At 35.2% G+C, this 24,676-nt stretch overlaps 2 protein-coding genes across 2 annotated transcripts in view; both read left to right on the top strand.

Moving 5' to 3' along the window:
* Positions 1 to 24,676, top strand: part of LOC118749276 (protein furry-like) — a 1,083,341-nt gene that overhangs the window by 688,657 nt on the left and 370,008 nt on the right. The window contains exons 15-16 of the mRNA XM_036484076.1: positions 1,491 to 1,613; positions 1,776 to 1,909. Coding sequence (XP_036339969.1) covers positions 1,491 to 1,613; positions 1,776 to 1,909 — 257 coding nt within the window. The remainder of the gene's footprint in view (positions 1 to 1,490; positions 1,614 to 1,775; positions 1,910 to 24,676) is intronic.
* Positions 10,599 to 11,536, top strand: LOC118749280. The gene is made up of 2 exons (XM_036484081.1): positions 10,599 to 10,797; positions 10,852 to 11,536. The coding sequence occupies exons 1-2, from the start codon at positions 10,792 to 10,794 to the stop codon at positions 11,176 to 11,178; spliced, it is 333 nt and encodes a 110-aa protein (XP_036339974.1). The 5' UTR covers positions 10,599 to 10,791; the 3' UTR covers positions 11,179 to 11,536.

The raw sequence follows: 24,676 nt of genomic DNA on the forward strand, positions 1-24,676 counted from the left end.
AAAAAAAAAAAACAAAAAAAAAACAGTTTACTGAAAGAAGGAAAAAGAACTTTATTTATTCCGAAAATACAATTAAACCAAGGCACATTGAACAGGTAGTATGAGTATAGCAGCTGATTACATTTTTTTCAAATTATTAGTTCTCGAAAATTTTTAATTTCTTCTCACAAAAATTCTAAATTGGTAAAATCTATTTGCATGTGAAACCTTTTTCCATACAAAACCAGCGATTGAATATCAGCTTTTGGAACCCTCGCCCAATTCAGCAGCACAACCGCTGATTACTGGTCCTGGCGCAGGATGGATCAATGCTTCGAAAAGCGAACCAATTTACTAAGAAAGAAAGTTGCAAAAATTTTCATTTTTTCAATTTAAATTTTTTAACTTTTTTGTATTTTACATGGTACGCTTTGATATAGAAAAAAAAAATCAGAACAGTTTTTGACAGTTTCGATACCAGAAGCAACAACAAAGTACAGGCAAATGTTGTTTTTGGTCAAATGCTCTAAACCTGTGTGATAGGCCTTGAATTAAACAAAACATGTGATATAATTCATATGAAGAAAGTAATATTCACAAAATATTTTTACTTATGACAAGTCTAACAAAATATAGGGAAAGCATCGTCTTTAATAACTGCTCGTCATATAGGACATAGCTCTTTTGTATTAATTTTATCTGCGTGCTTTTTAATATGTTAAAAACATTGCTGGAAAACCTTAAAATGTATGCATGGAACGATGTCGCAATAAACAGATGAAGCAATAAAACGGCTTTCTCACTTTATTTTCTGATGCATGCAATAACACCATACACAATAATTCCCATGAAGTGAACTAGTGTTATTTTATTATTATTCTTTTTTCTAAACGGTTATAATGCCACCAGTGCATAGTTGCGAAAGGAGGGGAGGGGCGGGGGACGCGAGCGCGATGTCGAACGCGGTGCTGCGCGGGGTTGCGCGGGGCGGCGCTCGAACGCGGACCGCCGCGATGCTGGGCACTTTCAAAATTCTATACTTACAAACCCGTCCATTTAACTTGTACTTGTTCATGTTCTACTTTTTGTCAAATGTAACTGGGTGGGTGACTACCTACATATGTGCACTATTTTGCTTTATTACTCAATTGTTAAGTTTAAAAGTTGGTCTTATTGCTCAACGAGAAATGAAATAAAGCAAATTTGTGTTATTTCACACTCAATTGGGAGTATAGGAGTTTGCGATACGATATTGCTTATTTGCCTTCCATGAAAGCTTTTCGCAAAGTTTAGCAATTTAAATGCTGCTGCAATCAGTCGCGACGCTGAAGTTCATAACGAAGGACGTGTGGGAATTATTTTTTGATAATTTTAACTTCGTGTTAATGTCTGCCAAATTAGGTTTAAGTGTTCTCTACATGTATACATATGTATATTATAATATACATATATATGTTAAATTTGTTTGATAAGTTACCTAACTCCAGAATTTCCTTTTGCATTGCTTTCAGAAGATGACAACAAAGTTGGCACTTTGGATACATTGCTCAGTAGTGCGTATTGTCGTTCGCAACGTTTTCTCTCCAAGCAATTGGCTCAGCTTCGCCCCGAACTGTCCATGTCAATGTTCTCCGGTAAGTTAACTGCAGAATTTACATTTCAAACGCATTCATTACCATTGCTTATTCATTCTCTTAATGCAACAATTTCTGCAAATTTTAAACTTTCCTTTTTCAAACCAACATCGATTTCAATTGCTTCACTATTTTGCAACTTTTTCGCTCTTCTCGGCACAGAAATTACACATCGCTTCCAGACGGCGAGGGAGGAGGTGCGTGCGCTGTTAATACAATGTCTATTGCCATGGCTGCACAACATGGAACTAGTTGCCACAAGTGTTCCTCCAGCAACACCGTTATCCTACATTATGGTGAGTGAAAAGTATTGTTGGCCCTTGCCTGAAGTGCAGTTGTACGTAAATGTTTATTAACCACTTCATTTGAAACTAATTCCCAATAGAGGGTTGTAGCCCAAAATGTAGCAAATCTGACTGAGACGTAGCCAAATTTGTTTAAAGCTTGCAATTATAGTCAGACACTGCCGTTTGGTTTACATTGTTTATTTCGTCAAAAATTCAGTGCCTTTTTTATTATACAGCGCTTGTCAAAATAATTAAAATTTTAAAATATATTGACAAGTTTTGGCTATTTAAATTTTAGTGTTTAATTTCAATTAAAATATACGTAACTCTATAACAAAAACCATTTAATTCAAGGTAGAGCTGCAAAACTATCGATTGTACTATCGATAGTTTTATTTTTGGAAAAACATCGATTGCTTTTGGGCGATAGTCGATAGTTTCGATAGTGCCGGTGCATTGAAATTTTGTGATCTTTACTTAAATAAGTGACGCTGTAAATTGAACTATGGAAAATATTTACGGAAAAAATTGCACGCTTAAGATGGAGTATTTACCTATGTGCAATTATTATATTTACATATATACATATGTACATATGTATATATTATACACAATTTGTTCGGAGTTGAAGTTTCCCTACATATGCAACACGATAGTATACGATACTATCGATAGTATTTTTCAAACTATCGAAACTATCGAATGGCGTCACTATCGATAGTTTTGCAGCTCTAATTCAAGAATTGAAATATTAAAAAAATCAAAAAAATTTCAATAAAATTGTGGTATGCAGTTTTGTAGCCCACTAAATTTTATTACCATACAGTGAAAGTCTGAAGTTGCTCAAAAACTCTGTTGATTTTTTAATAGCTTTTTTCCTGATTGTGTCACGCATTTTTCTCATACAAAGTATGTATCAAGGACGTGAACCGGTTTTGAACCGAACCGGTTTTGAACTGGAAAACCGTTTTTTTCTATTAACTAACTGAACCATTAACCGAACCGAAATTTTCCACAAATGTTTGATCCGAACGCAAAACCGAACCACTTTTCATATAGGTTTAAAGGTTCGTTTCAACCAAATTTTCAATAGATAAATTTACCCACTTTTTTCTTTGTGTTAAATATGATAATACATACCATGTTTGTTTACCATGTGGCAATATCAAGTGTAATGGTAACTCATCTCATTTGACAGATACTTTACACTTATCCTTGCGCGTTGTTGCACTTGACCTTTGACACTTAAACTTGCGCGTTATTTTTTTTATTTCCGAACCGTTGAACCCAACCGAAACCCCGGGTCAAAGACCAAAAAACCGCATTGACAAACCAATCCAAAAGTGCAAAAACGGTTCGAACCGCTGAACCGAACCGATCAAATTTTTCATCCGTTTCACGTCTCTGGTATATATGCTTGATTTTTTTTTTATTAATAATTTTGACACTTGCTTAATATAGGGATAAGCAATTTGATAGAGTTGAGCCGTTGAAATATTTAGGGACACGAATTTCGATACGATACGACGCCATATAAATAGATACTTTTGGCATTCTATGCCGATATTTTTTTACTCGATAGTTTTAACACGATATTTTTAGGAATCGAGTACCAGAACCCTAGTATCGTATCGAATGTCATAAACCCAAATTAAAAAGATAATGTGAATAACAATTCTGCCCGATATAAATTGGGCTGTAAAGAACAGAATTGTACTATCGTTTGGATTGCATGTAGCGGGATTTGAACCTGCGGTCTCGGTGTTTTAAGTCAACATCTCACGTGTAAAAATAGTAATAGATTGACGTTTACACAATATCTTAGTGTTTGGCCGAGCTTCTCCTCCGATATGTCGCGTGCACCTTGATGTTGTGCCACAAAAGGGGGTCCCTACTGTTTTACGTCGACTCTAAACGGCGATTGTATTTTTGAAGTGAAACTTCTTAGGCGGCGGTATCGCAAAAATGGAGAGTGAAATTTTAAAAACTGCAAATGTTACATGAGTAAGAAGAAAGATATTGTATAGAGAAGGGGAAAAAAGAAACATCTTCAACGCGCATGCATACGAGTACCTACATACATATATATTTATGTACGTACCCTGCAGCAAATCACACTGGTTCCGAACTTGCGCTGAGCTAGCCTGACAAGGGACGGTACTGGTTCTTCATTTATCCCAACTCAATGCTTACAACTGTCTGTTTTAACATGGCGATGTCCTACGAAGTGACAATTGTCGCCCTCTGCAGAGCTTTTGAACTTGTTCTGAGCCGACTCTGGCTTAGATGGTTCTGAGACAGTTCATATACCAACAGTTCCCAAATAGTTCAAAAAGGGTCCTCAGGGCTAGAACAAATGTGGTTAGTATTGAGCTGGTTATAAGAAGTATAGTATAGAGCCTTTTTTTAAATACTGTGATTAAATAAGTACGCATACAATTTTGTAAATAAAAAATACTTCAAACTAAAAAAATACTTCATTTTATGATTAATGAGCTATTTGTTTTGCAGTAATTTACGTTTTGAGGCAACCTGCGCTTTAAAATTAGGAACATAGAGTGTCAGTTATTCCTTCATTTTCTAAAACCGTTATTCTTAAAAATAATTAATTTTTGTTACGTATAAAGGGTAAGGTGTGTGATACTTATAATTAAAAATCTAAACTAAGTCGTGTGAAAAAATGAGAAAAACGGTGATATATTGAGTGCTTATTTGTGATAACTCCGCGTTAAATTTTATTAAATGTATTGAAATGTAATACATAAACTCTCCGGCATCTAATAAGAATATGTAGAAATTTGAATATTCACAATGGTTTTCATGCAAAATATTTTTCGTAAATTTTTTATTTAAGGATGGCTCATAAGTATTATAACATAAACATATAAATTCACGTTTCTAACTGTGTTGGAAATTTAGTAGAAATCTAGAAACTGTTAAATAACTTCAATATTTTGAATCAGAGTTATAAGTATGCAGTTCTATAGCCCATTAAATTTTAGTATAATTTATCGCGCTGATTTTTCATAACTCTTTTTGCGCACGCTCTTGAAGGTATTGTCCTATTTAAATATTTTCGTTTAAGATGCAAGGTTACACTTAACTATAGAGTGAAAATCTCTCAAGTGGGCCACCCGAAATTTGATGGTCAAGATTTTTTCGAACAAATCACTTTATTCGGTTTACAACCATTAAAAAATATATAATTTTAACAATTTTGCAAAATTCGAATTTTTACAAGAGTTATTGTTATTAACTTTTTTATGAATTCAGTAATTATTTATTATCCACTGATTCATATTTAGCATGTATCCTGCTGATAATAGTTAATTAGACACGCTTTAGCCTTATTGTTTCAACTTTTCAAATAATCATTATTTTGTATACAATTTTTAATTTTTTTTTTATTTTTATAAACAAATGGAAAAATTTATTACTTCTCGATCAGATTTTTTAATCGTTTGCATTGAATATCAATCCTTATTCTATAATACATTATTTAAAATAAAAAATAAAAACACGGAAACTTACACGGAGTCGCTAGTTATTAATTTTTTTCGCTCCTCCCACGTGTGCTTTTGCCTTCATGCCGCGTGCCGCGCGGACTCGCAGCGAGCGTGGTGCAACCAGAGAACGAAAAAAAAAATAAAATTTATTTATAAACATAAGCATAGATTATTAGTACAATATTTTTTAAAGTTGTATATTTACATAAATATGTACGTACTAGGAATTTTAATCCCGGGATGCCGGGATCCCGGGATTCCGGACTTTTTAAGGTCTCGAAAATACCAGGAGTCTTGGCAAGAAATCCCGGGATTTTCGGGATTTGTAATTTGCGTTAATGGCAATTATAGAAACTCCTTTTCTTGACCAGTATTGGCTATATTTCTTTGTATACCTTTCATGAGCATGAAATGGTATTATAACTTTGGTCCGATGTTTGTAAGTACCAGAATAAGAAGAGATAGACCCATTAAAATGTATACTTAAATGATCAGAACGCCGAGCTGAGTTGATTTAGACATGTCCGTCTGTTTGTATGCAATCTAGTCGCTCAGTTTTCGAGATATCCGGATGAAATTTGGTAGGTGGGTGTAGTTTTATAATGTGTTAATGATTTGTCGGAACCGGAAGAATCGGACTACTATAACATATAGCTCCCATACAACTGATTGTTCCGATATGAGATTTTTCTTTATAACTTCTCCATTTATGCTGCTAGGAACATGACATTTTTCACTACTTCCTCCCATTATCAACAGAAAACTTGGAGTGAAAATTACAAAGATCGGGTCACTATAACCTATAGCTCCCATACAACTGATTGTTCAGATATAAGATATTTCGTTATAACTCCTCCATTTAAGTGGCTAGGAACATTAAATTTTGCAATACTTCCACCCATTATCAACATAATAATTTCAGTGAAGATAACAAAGATCGGGTAACTTTTACATATAGCTCCCGTACAACTGATTGTTCGGATATGCGATTTTTTGTGATAACTCCTCCATCTATTCAGCTGGGAACATGAAGTTTCGTAATATTTCCACCCATTATCAAAAATAAATAAAAATATGTACAGTGAAAATGGCGAAGATCGGGTCGCTATAACCTATAGACTCCATACAACTGATTGTTCAGATACTTAGAAAGCTAAAATCGATAAACTTCGAAAGCAATTTTATACATAATAATACAAAATCTACTGAGAAAATCGTCAAAATCTATGCTGCATAAGCTTTATCTCTTATACCACTGATTGTTCAGATACCATGCGATATATCTCCTTTATGTAGGAAGCTAAACCCATTAAATTGTGTTACCGGTTTACATACCGATCACACAGCAGCGAAAATCACTTAGATTGGTGGTATATAAGGTATATCTTCCACACCTCTGATTGTTTAGATGTCATTTTTTTATATATGTATCTCCTCTATCTATGTATGCTGGGAATATATACATTTTTTTAAATGCAGTAATCTGTTAAAGTAAAATTTTCAGTAATTCATGAAAGGTATGAAGCCTTCGGCATAGCCGAGGACAGCGCTGTTTCGTTTTTAGTTTTTCACTCTGACGTCAGTAATTCATAAATGATTTAAAAAATTCAGAGAAATGTGCTTAGAGAAGAAGTATGGTTATAAAATTAATGAGGAAAGCCTTAGAATTTAAACAGATTCAAGTTTCTGGTGCAGAAGAGCTGGTAAATATTGAAAATGTAATTTTAAAATTTTATCCTTGAAATTTCGCAATATTTGGTTTTGAAAAAATTATATGTTAAGGGCTTATATAAACTTGATAACATCCTCGAATTTCGTTCTTCTAACTTTGTCAGCTTAAAAATTACCTATTCGTCTTTGTGAATCCTAAAATTTAAATTTTTAAATTCTAAAGAAATTTCCTATTGCATTTGTTACCCATATTTTTATTCTACATTGCATTGAATTTTTTTAACAATTTTTGTAATTAATAATATTTTTGAAATTACAAAGTCCTTCAAAATAAATCCTGCGGTCAGAGAGAAAAAATAAAAACGCCACTTTAAATAAAAAAATGCGTGTGTAACACCGTACATATGATAGAAGTGAAACTTCTTAAAAAAGGTGTGAGTCCCAGGTACCTACTCACGAAATTGGATGTGTAAACATATGTTTACGGTTCGGCAAACCATTAGGCGATTGAGTTACATACATAGGTTTGGTTAGAAATCAAACAATTATTTCATGTTATTAATTTTCTGATATACATACATATAATTTATTTATTCATTTTCCGGTAACACCACCTTATATGAATTCGCGCTTCTAGCATCCATAGGACTGGGTTGTAATGGATGTAATTGTATGTTTAACAAATATGTAAATAAAAATGTTTATAATGCAATCAATAGATCCCTACGAATTCGCTATTACCAAGGCACTAAGGAACATACGCACTTTTGTTTGCAAAATGCATTTATTTAAGTTGAAAGAACACAAATTCCTTTGTTCGGCATTTATTCTTACCCGCTTTCTATCTTCCGAGGCGAATTTTTTATCACGAATTCATATATTCTTGTGGTAGCAAGAGATTAAAAACATAAAATTAACTTATAAATTAAAATCATAAGTATCACATGTATGCGTAGTCCAATTCACGAAATCATTTCATCGATCTGAGTAAAAACTAAGTGCATAAACTCTATTTCGCCTTAATTATAATTCATTCAGTTTCTACTCAAACGCATGAAATGATTTCATGAATTGGCCTGCGCATAATGGTAGTAAATGACAGAATGAATTACAACAAACACATACTTTTGACATAATGCAAGCCGAAAACGTTGGTTCCAATCAATCCGCAATCAAGTTGAACGTTTTGCCCACAAACATTGCAAATATCATTGTAAAATCTCATTTTTACAATTTCATAGTTTCGGCGTACATTTATAAAAATCAACAAAAGCACGTACCTATTTCAGCTGAGTTATCCATTTTCGGTTATTTAGTGTACAAAATAAACGCAAATTAAATGAGTTTGTACAACATGGCCATTAATGTAGCGATAAGTTGTACAACTTGCCAGAAAATCCACATTTTTTGATCTGTCATACAACCAAGCCATAAATTGATTCAACAGGCCCACAAACGGTGCAATCTAGAGCAAAACAACACCAAGTTGAACCAACGATCACTACGTTTATGAATTTCTTTAAGAAACATCGGGCGAAAATTTCAACTGCTCCTGTAACACTACCTTATATAAGTTGGCCTTGCATCATCCTCACATATGTATGTTCATCAGAGTATCCTTGTATTAAGAGAGCGAGAGCACAAAACTACTCTAGAAAATTGCACGCACAATAACAAACATGAACAAATGTACAACAAACACATAATTTTTGACAATCAGTACAGTTCGCATTTATTACTACGTTTATACGCACGCATTATTGGCAAATAACAATTTGCAAAATGGTAAACTTTGCCGTATAAACGCTGAGTTAATTTTTTATTTGCAAATAACTAAATCACGCAAATAAGTATTGATTAGTGGTACTATTTGCAAATAAGCGCAAGACGCTGCCATTCTTAGGTCAATTTTCCTTTTCGATGATCATCTTATTGCCTTTTTATAATCAAGGCATTGCCATTTTTAACTTTATTTTCCTTTTCGATGGTCATGTTATTGCCTTTATATAATCAGGCAATATTAAAACAAAATTTTTCACCATCGAATAAACAGTGAGTTAGGTATTTGGAAATTATTTTTATTTGCAAATAGCTTACGTATAAACGTAGTACATATCAACGAGCAGCTTATTAGATTTGTTTTCGTTTGTACTACATATGTGCATATATACATGTACACAAACATATGTACATACACAAACATATGTACATACGTACAAATATATATACAACCATTCAAACATATGCACATACGTGAAAACATTGCTGTCCATAAATACATACATATGCCCATCAGTACATCAACGAAGCCCGTTTGCTTCATCATAAATATATCCATACATACAAACATATGTACATACCCTGTGGGGAAAATCTCTAGTTCTGAACTGGTGCGCTTCTAGTACATTTAGACCCAGTACTGGTTCGCGATAAATCTCTTTTGCATGCAAGCAACTGGCGAATTTAACATGGCGATGTCCTAGGAAGTGTCAATCGCCCCCCGCTGCATCCCTTTTTCGATAGTTCCGAACTAGTCCTAAATTCTATAGTTCCGAACCAGTTCTAAAATCGACAGACGAAGGAAAAAAGTATAATGATTTTTCAATCTTTTTGGTTCTTCCGTGTGTGCGATTTTAAGTTATTTTGGAAGAAATGTGTTTTCAATTTGAAATTAAATTTGTTTGAATGATTGTGAGAAATGTACGTTTACATACCTTTAGCTGTAGCTGAGTTTGCAGAGGTGCTCGCTGTCATTTGTTAGATTCCAGACTGTCCCAGGATGTTAAAATGTTAACGCAAATTTTAGTTTAGAAGCGTATTTGAACGAAAAAGCCGCCGAATACATATCTATGTAAAGTAAACAAGCCCCCCGCTGCATCCCTTATTCGATAGTTCCGAACTGGTTCTAAATTCGACAAATAAGATCTAATTCGTTCTGCATCCCTTTTTCTATAGTTCCGAACTATTTCTAAATTCGTCACTTTAGATATAGATTTCTAGTGAAAAAAACTGAAAGAAATTAGTTTTTTAAAAGTACCACTTTTCGCCGATTTTGGGCTGGTAGGGATCTAGTTCCTATCGGACTAGTTCCTTTTTGGCGATAAAGACCTAGTGCGGAACTAGAAATTTGATTCACTAGTTTGTGGTTTCCCTACAGGGTATGTACGAATGGATGTAGTTACGCGAAGCACGCCTGCATCATTTATACATATATTGCTTGGTAGCGGCAGAGCTGAAATGCGCAATGAGTTCGTTCATACATACGTGCATTCATACATACGTGCATTCAAATATACATATATACATATGTACGTACTCGTACCCGTCATTCGTCGCTTTATTTCTTTTTTCCCCTTCCCTATACTACCTATATCATCCTTCTCACTCATGTAACGTTTTCAGTTTTAAAAATTGCACTCCATTTTTGCCATACCGCCGCCTAACTGCCATCCCTAAATTGGCGCGTCAAGCGCCAAACAACTGTCAAAAATCCTCATGCCCGTACAATTTGTATGAAGCATCCCACAATAACGCGGCGCTAACGCCGAGCAAAAGGAATTTTCAATTTTGACAGCGCGTTAAGACATGAAGTTGGGTGCTGAAAGCAGAAGTGAGAAAGAAAGAGGACAAAAGTAAGAAGGAGGAAAAGCAAAGACAAGGAGAATTTGACAATTTATTTAAAATATTTCATATTTTACGCGGTCAATCAAGAAGATGGATGTAAGAATTTTAATTAATATTTCCTTTTTACATTAATACTTGTAGCAATTTTAGAATTTGACAGAAAAACTAATTGAAATGGTTCAAGCGCACCCGTGCTTGTTTGACAAGAGGGATAACCAATATAATATATATACGTCCCATACTACGTCACAGGTTTCCAAAATTATACGCCTTGCTGTCTCCAGTCCAATCCTAAACTTCATCGAAATAATATGCAGCGAGCATCCGTGTGCTAAGTACCTATGGCAAATGAATGTCGTAAATGAATCCAGCAAAAATATTACAAAATACTTACTCCAAAGTAATAAACAGCCTATGTTCAGGCTCAATGGGTTGCCTTTTCGAATATTTGCGAAGCCATGGTTCAATCAAATTTAAAAGAGCATCAAACTGTGCACAAGTCATACGCGTTGTCTTGAAGAAAAGGTCTGGTTTTTTGTCTATTAAAATTTTCACACCTGATGTGTAAAACCCAGACGTTTTTCGCGTTTTAAAGATTTCTCGGTTCCCTTGCCTGGTATTCTGTGAAATCATTTCCAAAAATAGCAAATCCTCCAGTACGTCGATGGAGTCCATTTTTTAGGTTAGGTTTTCTGGTCCAGCAATGCTTGAACTTTGATGTGCTGCTCCTGCGGTGGAATTTACAGGATCTATTGATCTTAACAAAATTGCAATTGTTTTTAACTTTATATTAAAATGTGCACATATATTTATTGTAATATATGTATGTTACCAATTTCACAGCTTCACCTTTTCTGTGCACAGAACCGAATAAATTGAAACGCCAAGCAACGCACTTCGAGATAAAAAGAAAACGTCAAATGTTTGACGCGCTTATTTGGGTATAGCGCGCGCTGACACTCGTTGGCGCTAGAAAACCCAACGCTTGGCGCGCCAAATTAGGGACGACAGTAAGAAGTTTCACTTCAAAAAGTAGGTTTCAAACCCATTTATTGACCCAAAAGCCAATAATAAGCTGTGTCAAGTTAAAGTGAAATGCAATAAGTTAATAAACAGGAAACTGTTCTTCTTTTATTAATATTTGCAAATTACATTGTGTTCACAAAAATAGCTGTGTCAACAGTAATACTTTAAATTCAATAATAGTTCTTATTAATATTCGCAATTACATATTTACCCTTTTCCGGTCGAGCGTCTGGTACATATTTCAAAACATAACTCACGTTTTGCAATAGTAATCAAAATTTTGTTATAAAAACTGAACAAATGTAATTTTAGTTTTTAAGTCTTAATCAAGCCTCCAATAAAGCGGGCATAGCCCTAGCCTCAACGTATTTCGTTTTATTTAGTGTCCCTCCAACAGAGAGGACAGCAACTTACATATGTATGCATGTATATGTATATGTAGATATGGGAAAATTTTTAAAAAAGCTTGTCGGCGAATTCAGCGTACATGCATAATTGGTTAGGTATGTATGTATTTATATGTATGTATTCAGATATTTAAATGCCGGTTTGCAATTCGCGCGACAAGCTTTTTTAAAAACGAAGTAAATTAGTACAAATTGTTAGTAATTTGCATTAGAGTTTGAATAACTCCTTTCACTAAATGGCTTTTAGTAACTTTAACGAGACCTTAACTTATTTTATTTTATTCATTTTAGTGCAGTTTTGACAAAATTTTCTTGCTAAAAAATCTTTTGTTTCACTACTTTATTTTATTCCTTTGATTAAACATGTTAAATAAAAGCTTATTTTTAAAAAAATATATTTTTTACATTACTTTATTTTTATTTATATTTCTTTATTTTTTTTCTCTGTAAAGACAAAATACATGCATAAATACATACACACGTACATATATAAATATGCATGTTGTGTATGTACATATTTATGTATACAACTTTAAATAATTTTGTACTAAATAATCGATGCTTATGTTTACCTCGCTGCGATTGCGCGCGGGACCTGGAATGAAGGCAGGCAGAAGCACCCGTGGCAGGAGCGAAAAAAATTATTAACTAGCGACTCCGTGCAAGTTTCCGTTTTTTTTTTCGTTTAAATAATGTATTATAGAATAAGGATTGATATTCAATGTAAACGATTAAATAATCTGATCGAGAAGTAATAAATATTTCCATTTGTTTAAAAAATTTTTTTTTTTAATATAAAATTTTATACAAAATAATGATTATTTGAAAAATTTAGACAATCAGGCTAAAGCGTGTCTAATTAACTATTATCGTGGAAAAAATCAGGATACATGCTAAATATGAATTAGTGGATAATAAATAATTACTGAGTTCATCAAGAAAAAAGTTAATAACAATAACTCTTGTAAAAATTCGAATTTTGCAAAATTATTCAAATTATATTTTTTACGGTTGTAAACCGAATAAAGTGATTTGTTCGAAAAAATCTTGACCATCCAATTTTTGGTGGCCCACTTGAGAGATTTTCACTCTATACTAAAATTTGATGGGCTACAAAAATGAATATTCGAAATATTTATAAAAAGCTCTGATTAAAAAGTTTGAAATTTGAAGACGGTTTTAGAATTCTATCAAGTTTGCAGCGCAGTTAGAAATTTGAATTTAACCCTGGTCATGGTTCGTCGTTTCGACGACGCGAGTTTTTATTTTACCGTTATCGCTGTTTTCCTTTGTTTGTATAGTGCTAATTTTTCGTACAGCGCTAGACGGTTTTGTGCTGTTGATGTGTGCGGTTACTTAGATTCATGCGCTTCGTGTAAGTACTTATTTTTTAAATGTGCGTAGTCGAAACGACGAAGGATGAACTTTGTGTATGTTTTACGTTCATGTTTTCAAAGTAATTTTCTTAAGTTTTTTTTTATTTGTTTATATATTTTACTTGTGCAGTTATAACACACGATGAATGCAACCAAAAGTTATACCGACGAAGAAAAAAAAAAATTGCGCAATTTGGCCCCCTTCTAAGCGACGCTTAACAAATCATCCTGTGCAAAATGCCAAAAAAGTCTCTGTGGAGATCATAAAATGGAGCTTTGCGCCTCTTGCACAAAATGAGAACTGTCGTATCTGAAAATTTTTTCCTTTTTTAGTTCATAGTATTATTTTTAAGAAAAAAAACACTTTAAATGAATTATATAAGTTATTTATTTTTTATATTTTCTAATTAATGTTTTCTACAAAAATCCAAATGAATCAGAGCTGTGAAATCTTGAATTACAATCAAAACTCTAAAGAAAAACTACTTGATATTGTTTTATTTAAAAAAAAAATATAAACAAAATAATGTGAAAATAATAATTTTTGTGCATTTTTATACACAGGTTAATTTAATAACGCGTTTAGAAATGCCGTCGTCGAATCGACGAAGAATGACCTTTGCGTTATAAAAATAACGATGACCTTCCAGGGTTAAATGGTTTATAGCACGTTACGTGCGTTCCGATCAAGGATGAAACTGACAGTTGAGTCGACTGCGTGTGTTTGCTTACAGAGCGCCAGATTGGCAACCCTTGCGTCGACGGAACCAACAAACGTTGGCCAACACTCAACTTTTGACGCAAGTAGCTCCGTCACTGCTGACAGTTGTATTCCCTTGCGTTTATACATGACAAGAAAATTTAGAATATGTATTATTTGTCACATTCTTTGAACAAATAAGGGGGTCCAGACAATAAACTGTCTTCGAAAATTTAAAAACATTCACGAAGACAATGAGAGAAGTGTGAATATATAAGTAAAAAAGTGCTAATGTATTGCTATTGCATCTGCAAAATTAACTTGTGTAAACCCCAAGTACAAGTTCATAAAGAACAGCATATTTTTGTTTGCAAACGCAACACCTTCATTGTGGCGTCGCTCTACGTTCTTTTACGTCACAGCAGTTTCATCCGCGAGCGTCACGTACGCAAAGTACTCTATCTGGCAGGGCTATTAAAATGAAAAACATTGGAAATTAAAAAAATCTCTGCATAACTACACATTTCGGGTGCTCAGTGATGTATCTACGTATGTACAGTATCGGTTTATCAATAGCACCCCCATTTCAAAGTGAGATTGTTTACCACTTTTGTTTATATATATATTTTTTTAAATCTCATGAAAAGGTCGAAAATTTTGATGGAAAATCTTTAAATTTTCCTTTGTTTTGTATAAAGTTTGAAAACACGGTTTATATCATTTGTTTTAAGCATGATACATTTTTTTATAAAATAATAACAAACAAATTTTAACTCAATATATTGTGAATATTTAAAAAAATTATGTAAAAAAAATATTTTTTAAAAACATGCTTTTATTTAACATGTACAATCAAAGGAATAAACAAAGTCGTGTAACAAAAGATTTTTTAGCAAGAAAATTTTGTCAAAACTGCACTAAAATGAATAAAATAAAATAAGTTAGGGTCTCGTTAAAGTTACTAAAAGCCATTTAGTGAAAGGAGTTATTCAAACTCTAATGAAAATTACTAACAATTTGTACTAATTTACTTCGTTTTTAAAAAAGCTTGTCGCGCGAATTGCAAACCGGCATTTAAATATCTGCATACATACATATACATACATACCTAACCAATTATGCATGTACGCTGAATTCGCCGACAAGCTTTTTTAAAAACGAAGTAAATTAGTACAGATTGTTAGTAATTTTCATTAGAGTTTGAATAACTCCTTTCACTAAATGGCTTTTAGTAACTTTAACGGGACCTTAACTTATTTTATTTTATTCATTTTAGTGCAGTTTTGACAAAATTTTCTTGCTAAAAAAACTTTTGTTTCACTACTTTATTTTATTCCTTTGATTAAACATGTTAAATAAAAGCTTATTTTTTAAAAAATAATTTTTTTTACATTACTTTATTTTCTAATTTTTAGTCCATTTATAAAAGCGTTGTATATTAAATAGTTTTATTTTATTTTATGTACAAAATTTTGCAATAGATATTAAAATAATTCAACTTGCAATGAAAGAGAACAGAAGACTATGCAAGCAAAATGTTGTTTGCTTACGTTTTTTATAAACATACATATGTATACATACATACATATAGCAGCAGTTAATTTCATTTAAAGCAATGGCGTGTCGTCCACTTCCGCTGTAGCATGGCATATATTTAGGCGCAATATTAAAGTTTTTCTGGCGGGGAAACTTCTCGAGTATTCTAATTGTATCTCCTTGATATGATGCCTACAACGAGGTTCATATCTAGACTAGGTTGATATCTAGAATTTGCCATAAATAGCTTTGCTCTGGTTTTGCGTTCATTGGCAAATTACGCTCTGTTAGCCATAAATTTTACTAATTTTTGACCGACTTTGAATCAAGACCCCTGGACCATATAGGGAATTCATTTATATTTTAAATTGCATTGTCATCGTGATTGGAACTATGCTGAAAATTTCAAGTCTCTAACTTGTCGGAAAGTTAGTTTAAAATCGATTGGAAATTTCCACGATTTGCGCGGGATGACCACGTTAAATAAAACCTTATAATTATAAAAATACTATGTTCTCTTCGACGTACGTCAAAGGTCAAGTATAAATTGGAACTTGTATGGCTGCCCATTGATAGCTCAGTTATATAGCTTAAGAAATAATATGTTTAAAGACATTTTTATCAAAGTTGATAAATACGACATTTGACCAGTTTTGTTACAAAAATACTCCCACGACGAAGGCAAAAATATTGGCTACAATTTGTCATTTTGTTTGCCATATATACGTTTTATCGGTGCACTTGCACAACATTCGCATTCGCAAAAGCTCCGCATTGATTATTGCGATACGCGAATGTTGAAATTAATGTGGACCTCCACGGTTTCGAATGCGAATGCGAATGCGAATGCGAATATTCGCAACAACCCTGGTACATACTAGCAGAGCACCCGACGTCGTTCGGGGTAAACAAATCAAAATATAAAACAGTAATACAAATATTCAGTTTAGCATAATTTAAAGGAGACAAACTATTTTCTTTGTTTACATTAAGGCATCCTTATGAGCCACACTTTTAGCTTTATCGTGCTTTAACTAATATATATTGATCATCACTTGTACTACAAATCTTGTTCCATTATTAATATTAGGTGGATTCGGATCGTTACCATCAAATTTCCAAATTAAAATTAGTCTATTACGATACATTCCGTTTACAAATTCGTTTATATATTCCCTCATATAAGCACCTACCATTGATATGTCTGCATACCAAATTTCAAGTTAGGTGGGCTTATAGTTCCGAAGTTATAGATGATAAAAAATTCCACTCCTATGGGATGTGCCACGCCCCCTTTTACAAACTCTTTTATATATACCAGGGGTAGGCAAGGCCGAGGCCGATAAGAGCCACATGTAAATTCTAAATGCTACAAAGAGCCACAAAAAAAAACAACAAAAACAAACAATTTAATTTTTAAATAAAATTGTTATTAGGTATGAAAAACATTAATTTTATTACACTATGCGACAGTCAAAATCGGGATGGGATGAAACCAACGGGAAATGTTACATCGGTCAAAAACAAGTTTCCCGATCACTGACCCCTACCATTTGCCTCACAGTGTTATTATTCTAATGTACGTAAGATAGATATTAAAGAAAATTCAAAAGATCCCTTTGGCTAAATTTTCTGCAGTAAAATATGTCCAACAGCAAATTCCTGCGAAATGTCATATGTTCTCTCACAATAGAAAAATATCCAAAACGCCCTGAACGGCATTCAGAGGGACTCAGTCTCGAGTTATGTAGACTCTAAACCTGTGAATGCTGTTCTAGGCACACAATCACCGGACGTTGACGTGACGGAGCTTCATCTGCCTCGGGAGACAAGAACCACAATAGCGCAACTTCGCTTTGGCTACTGCAGCAGGTTAAACTCATACCTGAGCAGACTAAATGCGGATGTGTCAAATGAGTGTCTGGCATGCCGAGAGACCCCTCACGACTCGAAACATCTCTTCGCATGCCCGGAAAACCCGACAACCCTAACGGCTTTGTCCCTGTGGACTGACCCTGTAGAGGCTGCACGCTTCTTAGGGCTGCCGTTAGTGGAACTTGACGACAACGACTGAGATATCAACCGCTACAACAACAACAACAACCACATCTGTCCAAGAAGGAACACGATAGGTATATAAATGGCTTCATTTGAACGATATTAATGAGATCACACGACTAATTTAGCCAATGTACGCGAAAACTTTTCATCCTGTGGGGCAGTGAGGATTCTTGGCGTGAAGTTGCAGGATCATAGAAGAATATTATGCACGCTTGACAGAGATCTCACAGGTAGAAATAAGACCGTAGGTAAAACGTATTACATCGAAAGGGATTAGTATTCCATATGGAATCAAAGCGCTACTATTCTTGGCATATGTGTGATTCTGCTTTTTAAAAAATGTTTACTTTACAGACTGCGTTTGCTTTTAAACGCTATTTTTGAATTGGCCAAAGCAAAAGATCTTATTAGGCGCCGCGAAGCAAGCGGGCATTTGCTAGTTGATAAATAAGAAAAAGCTGCTCTCTGTGGTAAATTAATGCCGTTCATATGAACCCTATCAGCGGAATTTCATTCACTTTAAATGAATTGTAATAGCAAGTTTATGAGTTATACAGAAAGTAATTGGGAGAAATAAAGTGATATAAGTTAGGAAAACGTGTGGGGAACTCGAGAAGTTGTGTATTTTGAAAACATTGAAAAAATTTCCAATCATTGCTTGTTTTTTTCAAGTGGATTCAGTTTATAGATTCTGAAAAGTATTTTGAGTGATTGTATTCTTTGATAATGCAAATAGTAAAATTTTCGATTGGCAAACGTTTGGGAGGTAGTCGTTAACAAAAAGGCAGTAAATAGTTCAATGGTTACTGACATAGAAACGAAAAACAGAAATAGTAGTCGAATGTGTAGTCGAATCTAATTTACTTAACAAAACAAGTAAGAGCAGCGCTGTCTTCGGCTATGCCGAAGGCGTCATACCTTTCATGAACATCTGCAAATTTTACTTTGACAGATTACTGCTTTTGAATACATCTGCATACATCGATAGAGGAGTTACATACTTATATAAAAAATCGCATCTAAACAATCAGAGGTATGGAAGATATACTTTATATGACACCAATCTAAGTGATTTTCACCGCTATGTGATCGGTATGTAAACCGGTAACACAATTTATTGGGTTTAGTTTCGTACATAAAGGAGATATATGGCAAAAACTGGTATCTTAACAATCAGTGCTATAGGAGATAAAGCTTATACAGCATAGATTTTGACGATTTTCTCAGTAGACTTTGTATTATTATTTATAAAATATCTTACGAAATTTATCGGTTTTAGCTGTTCAAATAAAGGAGTTTTACAGTAAAATCCCATATCTGAACAATCAGATGTATGGAAGATATATGTTGTAGTCATCCGATCCTTGTTATTTTCACTGTAAGTATTCTGTTAATAATGAGTGAAAATGGTGCGAAATTTCATGTTCCTAGCTGCATAAATGGAGGAGTTATGATAAAAGACCTCATATCTGAACAATCAGTTGTATGGGGGCTGCAGGTTATAGTGACCCGATCTTTGTAATTTTCACTGTAAGTATTCTGTTGATAATGGGTGCGAGTATTGCAAAATTTCATGTTCGTAGCTGCATAAATGGAGAAGTTATAATGAAAAATCTCATATCTGAACAATCAGTTGCATGGGAGCTATATGTTATAGTGGTCCGATTCTTCCGGTTCCGACAAATGAGTAATACATTATAAAAATACAGCCACCTACCAAATTTGATCCGGATATCTCGAAAACTGAGAGACTAGATTGCATACAAACAGACAGACAGACGGACAGGCGGACATGGCTAAATCAACTCAGCTCGACGTTCTGATCATATAAGTATACATTTTCATGGGTCTATCTCTTTTTGTTCTGGTACTTACAAACATCGGACCAAAGTTATAATACCATTTCATGCTCATGAAAGGTATAAAAACTAATTGTGCGACTTAGGGCCAGTTTTTCTGTGCACGGCGGTGTTTAAACATAGTTTAAACGCCCGAGATGGCTGGTTTAAACTAAGATTAGCCAATGAAATGTCAACCATCTGATCAATTTAAACGCGAAAACGAATGAAAAGGCTGTTTGACAAACAGTTTTTGTGTAAAATATGTACATATTTAGGTATATAATGGCGGGTAAATTTGTATCGGAGATTTTTTCGACTATGCGCGTATTGCACAAACATACGTGTAATTCTAAGCAACTTTGCCGGAGAAACCATGGCTCTAAAATCAATTTGGAATTTGCCAAATTGTGAAAATAGGTTTCTTAGAACTTTGCTGAAGTATCGTAAAGAATTGCTTAAATTTTGTACAAAAGCATGCTGTAGGGGTTTTTTGGTATTAGGAATCCATTTCTGCACTTCTCCTTTTCTTAAAACTTCCACCACAGGGCACAACAGTACAAATTTCCACATTTTCTTCTAAGCCTATTTTCGCAATATGGCAAACTCCTTAATTGATTTTAGACCGATAGTTTCTTCGGCAAAGTTGCTTCGAATTGCAAGTAGAATCCTCTTATGCTATACGCGCATAGTCAAAAAAAAATTGGCCCGCCCTAATGTATATAAATCCTATGTATATTGCAAATCTATGTACATTAGGGTGCTTTTTTGGTGACTATTGTTTTTTTTTTACTCCTACCTCGAAATTTTGTGGAAAACACATAATAAAAACTTCCTGAAAATGTTAACCCTTAATATTAACATTAAGTACTCGCCCAAGGCGTGCAAAGATTTCCGATATAAAATACACGTAAACTTTGATTTTTTTTTGAAAACTCTACAGCTCAAAAGCATTTTATTGTATAATCTTGGTCAACAGAACTGTAAAAATTTGCAATAAATTTTTTTAGCAATCAATGATTGTGTTAGTAATAGGATGCATTTTTCTGATTGTAAAAACTACAATCAATTTAATTGTAAGCATATTTGATTGCAATGATTGTGATTGAAATCAAATCACTGATTCAATCAAACATTTTAATTGCAATCTCAAAATGCAATAATTTATTCTTGATTTTTTTAATAAAGAAATTGAGAGCGTAAAAGCAAAATAGAAATTGAGAAAAAGAGAAAACTAGCAGAAGAATTTATTGAACACAAAACTAGTAAAAACTTGCATGTGAGTAGTTGTTTCACCGTTTTGACATTCTGTTCAGTCTTAAACTCTTTGCTTTACATGCAAGCACTTTCACAGACCGGTACATCATTAATATTTTGATTTCCACTCATTTTACTTTTGTTTATGCTTAACCATTTCAACAAATGGCGGCTTTTGACATTTATTCTTCTTCTTCCGCGCGCTAATTTCTGCTAGTAAAAATTTCACTAGCAAGAATTTGCACTTCTCCCGTGTTATTACGCTCTCGATTCAGTGCTCTATTGGAAATATTTTGGGTTATTATACACTTTCCCAGTAAAAATTTTCAGGTTCCAGTACTGACTATTTGTTACTATACACACCTAATATAAACAACGAGTTGTGCGCTCTTCAAATTGCATGCATGTTGTTTTAGTAATTTACACTGAGAAAAGAGTTCAGTTACGTAAGTATGTTTCTCTCAAAACATGATCTGGTTGTCGTTACATGATTAAGTTATAGTTACCAAATCTTGTGTTGAAAGAAAAATATTTAGCAGATTTTTCTTATAAGTTTAAGTTTGACAACAGTAGCCAGAAAGTTGTTGCTGCTTGAAGAAAAACATTTTATTCAAAAAACGGCAAAAAATATTGAAGACTGTTGTAAAATTTTAGCTTATAAGACAAATAGGATAACTTCTGAGTTACATAATACCTTACAATATTTACAATTTACAAGACCAAATATAAAATGTGCGAACCAAAACTTATTGTGCGAATATATGACCGCCTAACTAATGTTCCAAGTAAATGCACTTGCAGTGCGCAAAAACAATACAGAAGGGCCAAACCGAGCAAACGAATGGCCGCTCAAAAGTGGGATGACAAAAATCCAATCAACCGGGCTGTCTCAGTAGATGGCACTACTAATCCACACAAGAACTGTGCAAGTACATATCGATGGCTGAGTGGAAGATCGACCTATCCCGGCAGTCAGTTCGAAAACGTCCTATCTCAGAAAACTTTTCAAGAACACCCTACTTTAGAATTTGATTGAAGAACGCCCTATTTCAGAATTTTATTGGAAAGCCCCCTATCTCAGAATTTGGTTGAAAACGCCCTATATTATAATTCGGTTCAAAAACGCGCAGCGCGGAGCACACGTGGGCTGGAAAAGCCCGTTGTGATACCATTGGCCGAAGCCATTTGTTTCTTTCCCTTTCTTAGTAATTGAACCACCGAGTGCGTTTTTTATAGCACAACAAGTCGAGGACGTTCGCCGAGTTCAAATCGGCTAAACAATCTAGAAAGTACTTGTTGAAGAATCGGTTGCGCGTGTGGGCCAAGGCGGGACAATGGCAGAGATAGTGTTCAACGGTCTCCACCTCTTCCTCGTCTCTGCAACTGCGACAAAAATCGTTGGTGGGGTATCCTAGCCTTTTTCCGCATGTGCTCATCAGGCAGTGTCCAGTGATTACCCCGACTACTAATCCGAGAGAGGAGCGGTCCAGCCGGGTAAGAGCTATGGATCGCTTTACATCAATTTTTAGCCAAATTTGCCTGGTAGTATGGCAGGTGGTTTCCACAGCCCACCTGAAATTTACCTCCTCGCCGAGTTCCGCCTTTAGTCTGTGTTTCTGAGCAGAATTGACTTCAGATATTTCCATCCCTCTCCTTGCCAGCTCGTCGGCTAGGCAGTTGCCAGGAATGTCCCTATGTCCAGGGACCCATACAATAGTCAAGGAGCATTTTGATGCCAGCAGGTTGAGAATCTTCCTGCATTCTATGGCTACTTTGGACGTTGTTCCGTTAGAATTGAGAGATTTGATAGCAGCCTGGCTGTCAGAATAGATAGCAATAGGCCGTCCTGGAGGAGCGGAGGTTATAACCCACCGTGCCGCCTCCATTATGGCGTTTAATTCTGCTTGAAAAACACTACAATGGTCCGGTAAGCGAAAACTGAAGTTTAGCGCGAGTTCGTCAGAGTAGATCCCGCTACCCACTCTTTTGTTAAGCTTAGAACCATCTGTATATATGGCCGTAGACCCTGGGTTCAGGTCTGTGGCCCCTTTCCATTCGTTCCTCTCTGGCATCCTTGTGGAGAATTTGTTGTCTAAGCAGAGTAGAGGAGTGGTATAATCTATCTGCCGTAGATCATCCGGTAGAGTTTTAAGTACTTTTGCGTGTCCGGATCTGAGGTCCCTCCACGGGTGGATTGTATTTAACCTGGCCGCACTGCAGCCGGCCCGAAATTTTCCGTAGAGATCCACAGGTGGAAGATTTAACATTATGGTAGGTGTTGTGGGAAGTGCTCCCGTGACTAGCATGGCAGCCGTCCTCTGCACCCGTTCCACCTTGGCTCTGGACAAAGTGTTGTTTAGCGCAGGCCACCATACGGTGACCCCGTAGAAAAGGATGGGTCTTATCACAGCTGTGTATATCCAGTGTACTATGTGTGGTTTTATTCCCCCATTTTTTGCCTATAGCCGTCTCACTGGCATAAAGGGCGGTATTGGCCTTTCTGGAGCGGTCTTCAATATTTCGCTTCCAGTCAAGTTTTTTGTCTAGAATAATTCCAAGGTATTTGACCTCGGTTGAGAGAGTAAGTGCCACTCCGTTTAGGGTGGGAGGTTTAAATAAGGGAGTTTTATACTTCCTTGTGAAAAGTACCATTTCTCTTTTGGTAGGATTGACGCTAAGTCCACATTCCTTGGACCAGATGTTTACCAGACCGAGTGAGTTTTGCAATAACTCACTTAGGACCTGAAGATGTTTGCCCGTTGCCACGATTGCTATGTCATCAGCGTACGCTATGACTTGACAACCGGTACCCTTTAGGCTTAGAAGTAGGGTGTCCACTGTTAGATTCCAGAGCAGAGGGGAGAGAACGCCCCCTTGGGGGGTGCCTCTGGTCACATACTTTGTGATGGAACCATCCCCCAGTTCTGATAGAATAGTTCTCTTTTCAAGAAGAAGCCCAAAAAAAAATCTACCAGACCCCGCTGCACCCCCGCCATGAGAAGAGAGTTAGCAACAGACTTCGGGTAGACATTGTTGAAAGCACCCTCGATATCGAGAAAAAATCCGATCCAATCCTTTTTCAATCGTCGATAAGATTTCATGGAGTGCGGTATCCACGGATTTTCCTTTGGAATATGCATGCTGGTTCGGGGAGATGTTGTAATTTTTTATATTCCGTCGAATATATTCCTCGATGAGCCTTTCTATAGTTTTAGGGAAGAATGAAGTGAGGCTTATAGGCCTGAAATCCTTCGGTTTCACATGAGCGGCCTTGCCTCCTTTTGGTAAGAATACAGCTTTTGCCTTTGTCCACTCATGTGGTATGTGAGTCAGGGTTAGGCAGGATGTAAAAATCTGAGAAAGCAGGGCGCACAGTATGTCCTTAGCTTCCTGTAGTTGAGCAGGAAAAATTCCGTCAAGGCCCGGAGATTTGTAGGACTGGAAGGATATTAAAGCCCATTCCACCCTCTCCTCATTTACGACGTCCCTAACGGTATCACCCAGAGGTCCTAGTACCGGGCGAAAAGCCGGAGGCGTCGCCCGAGCAGCCCGGGAAGTGAGTGCTCATAAGGACCTCCAGCATTTCGTTACATTATGTCGTCCAGTCACCGTTAGGCTTCTGGATAGAGTTCATACTCGAAGAGGATTTCGAGAGAACTTTCCTCAGCCTGTTGGTTTCAGAGTTCTCTTCTATGTTGTTGCAGAAGTTTTGCCAAGATTCACGTTTCGCCCTCTTTATGGCCTTCTTGAAAACTTTGCGTGCGTCTTTGTATG

Source organism: Rhagoletis pomonella, unplaced genomic scaffold (genome assembly GCF_013731165.1).
Source record: "Rhagoletis pomonella isolate Grant_MI unplaced genomic scaffold, Rhpom_1.0 Rhpom_scaffold_00014, whole genome shotgun sequence".
NCBI classification, from domain to species: domain Eukaryota; kingdom Metazoa; phylum Arthropoda; class Insecta; order Diptera; family Tephritidae; genus Rhagoletis; species Rhagoletis pomonella.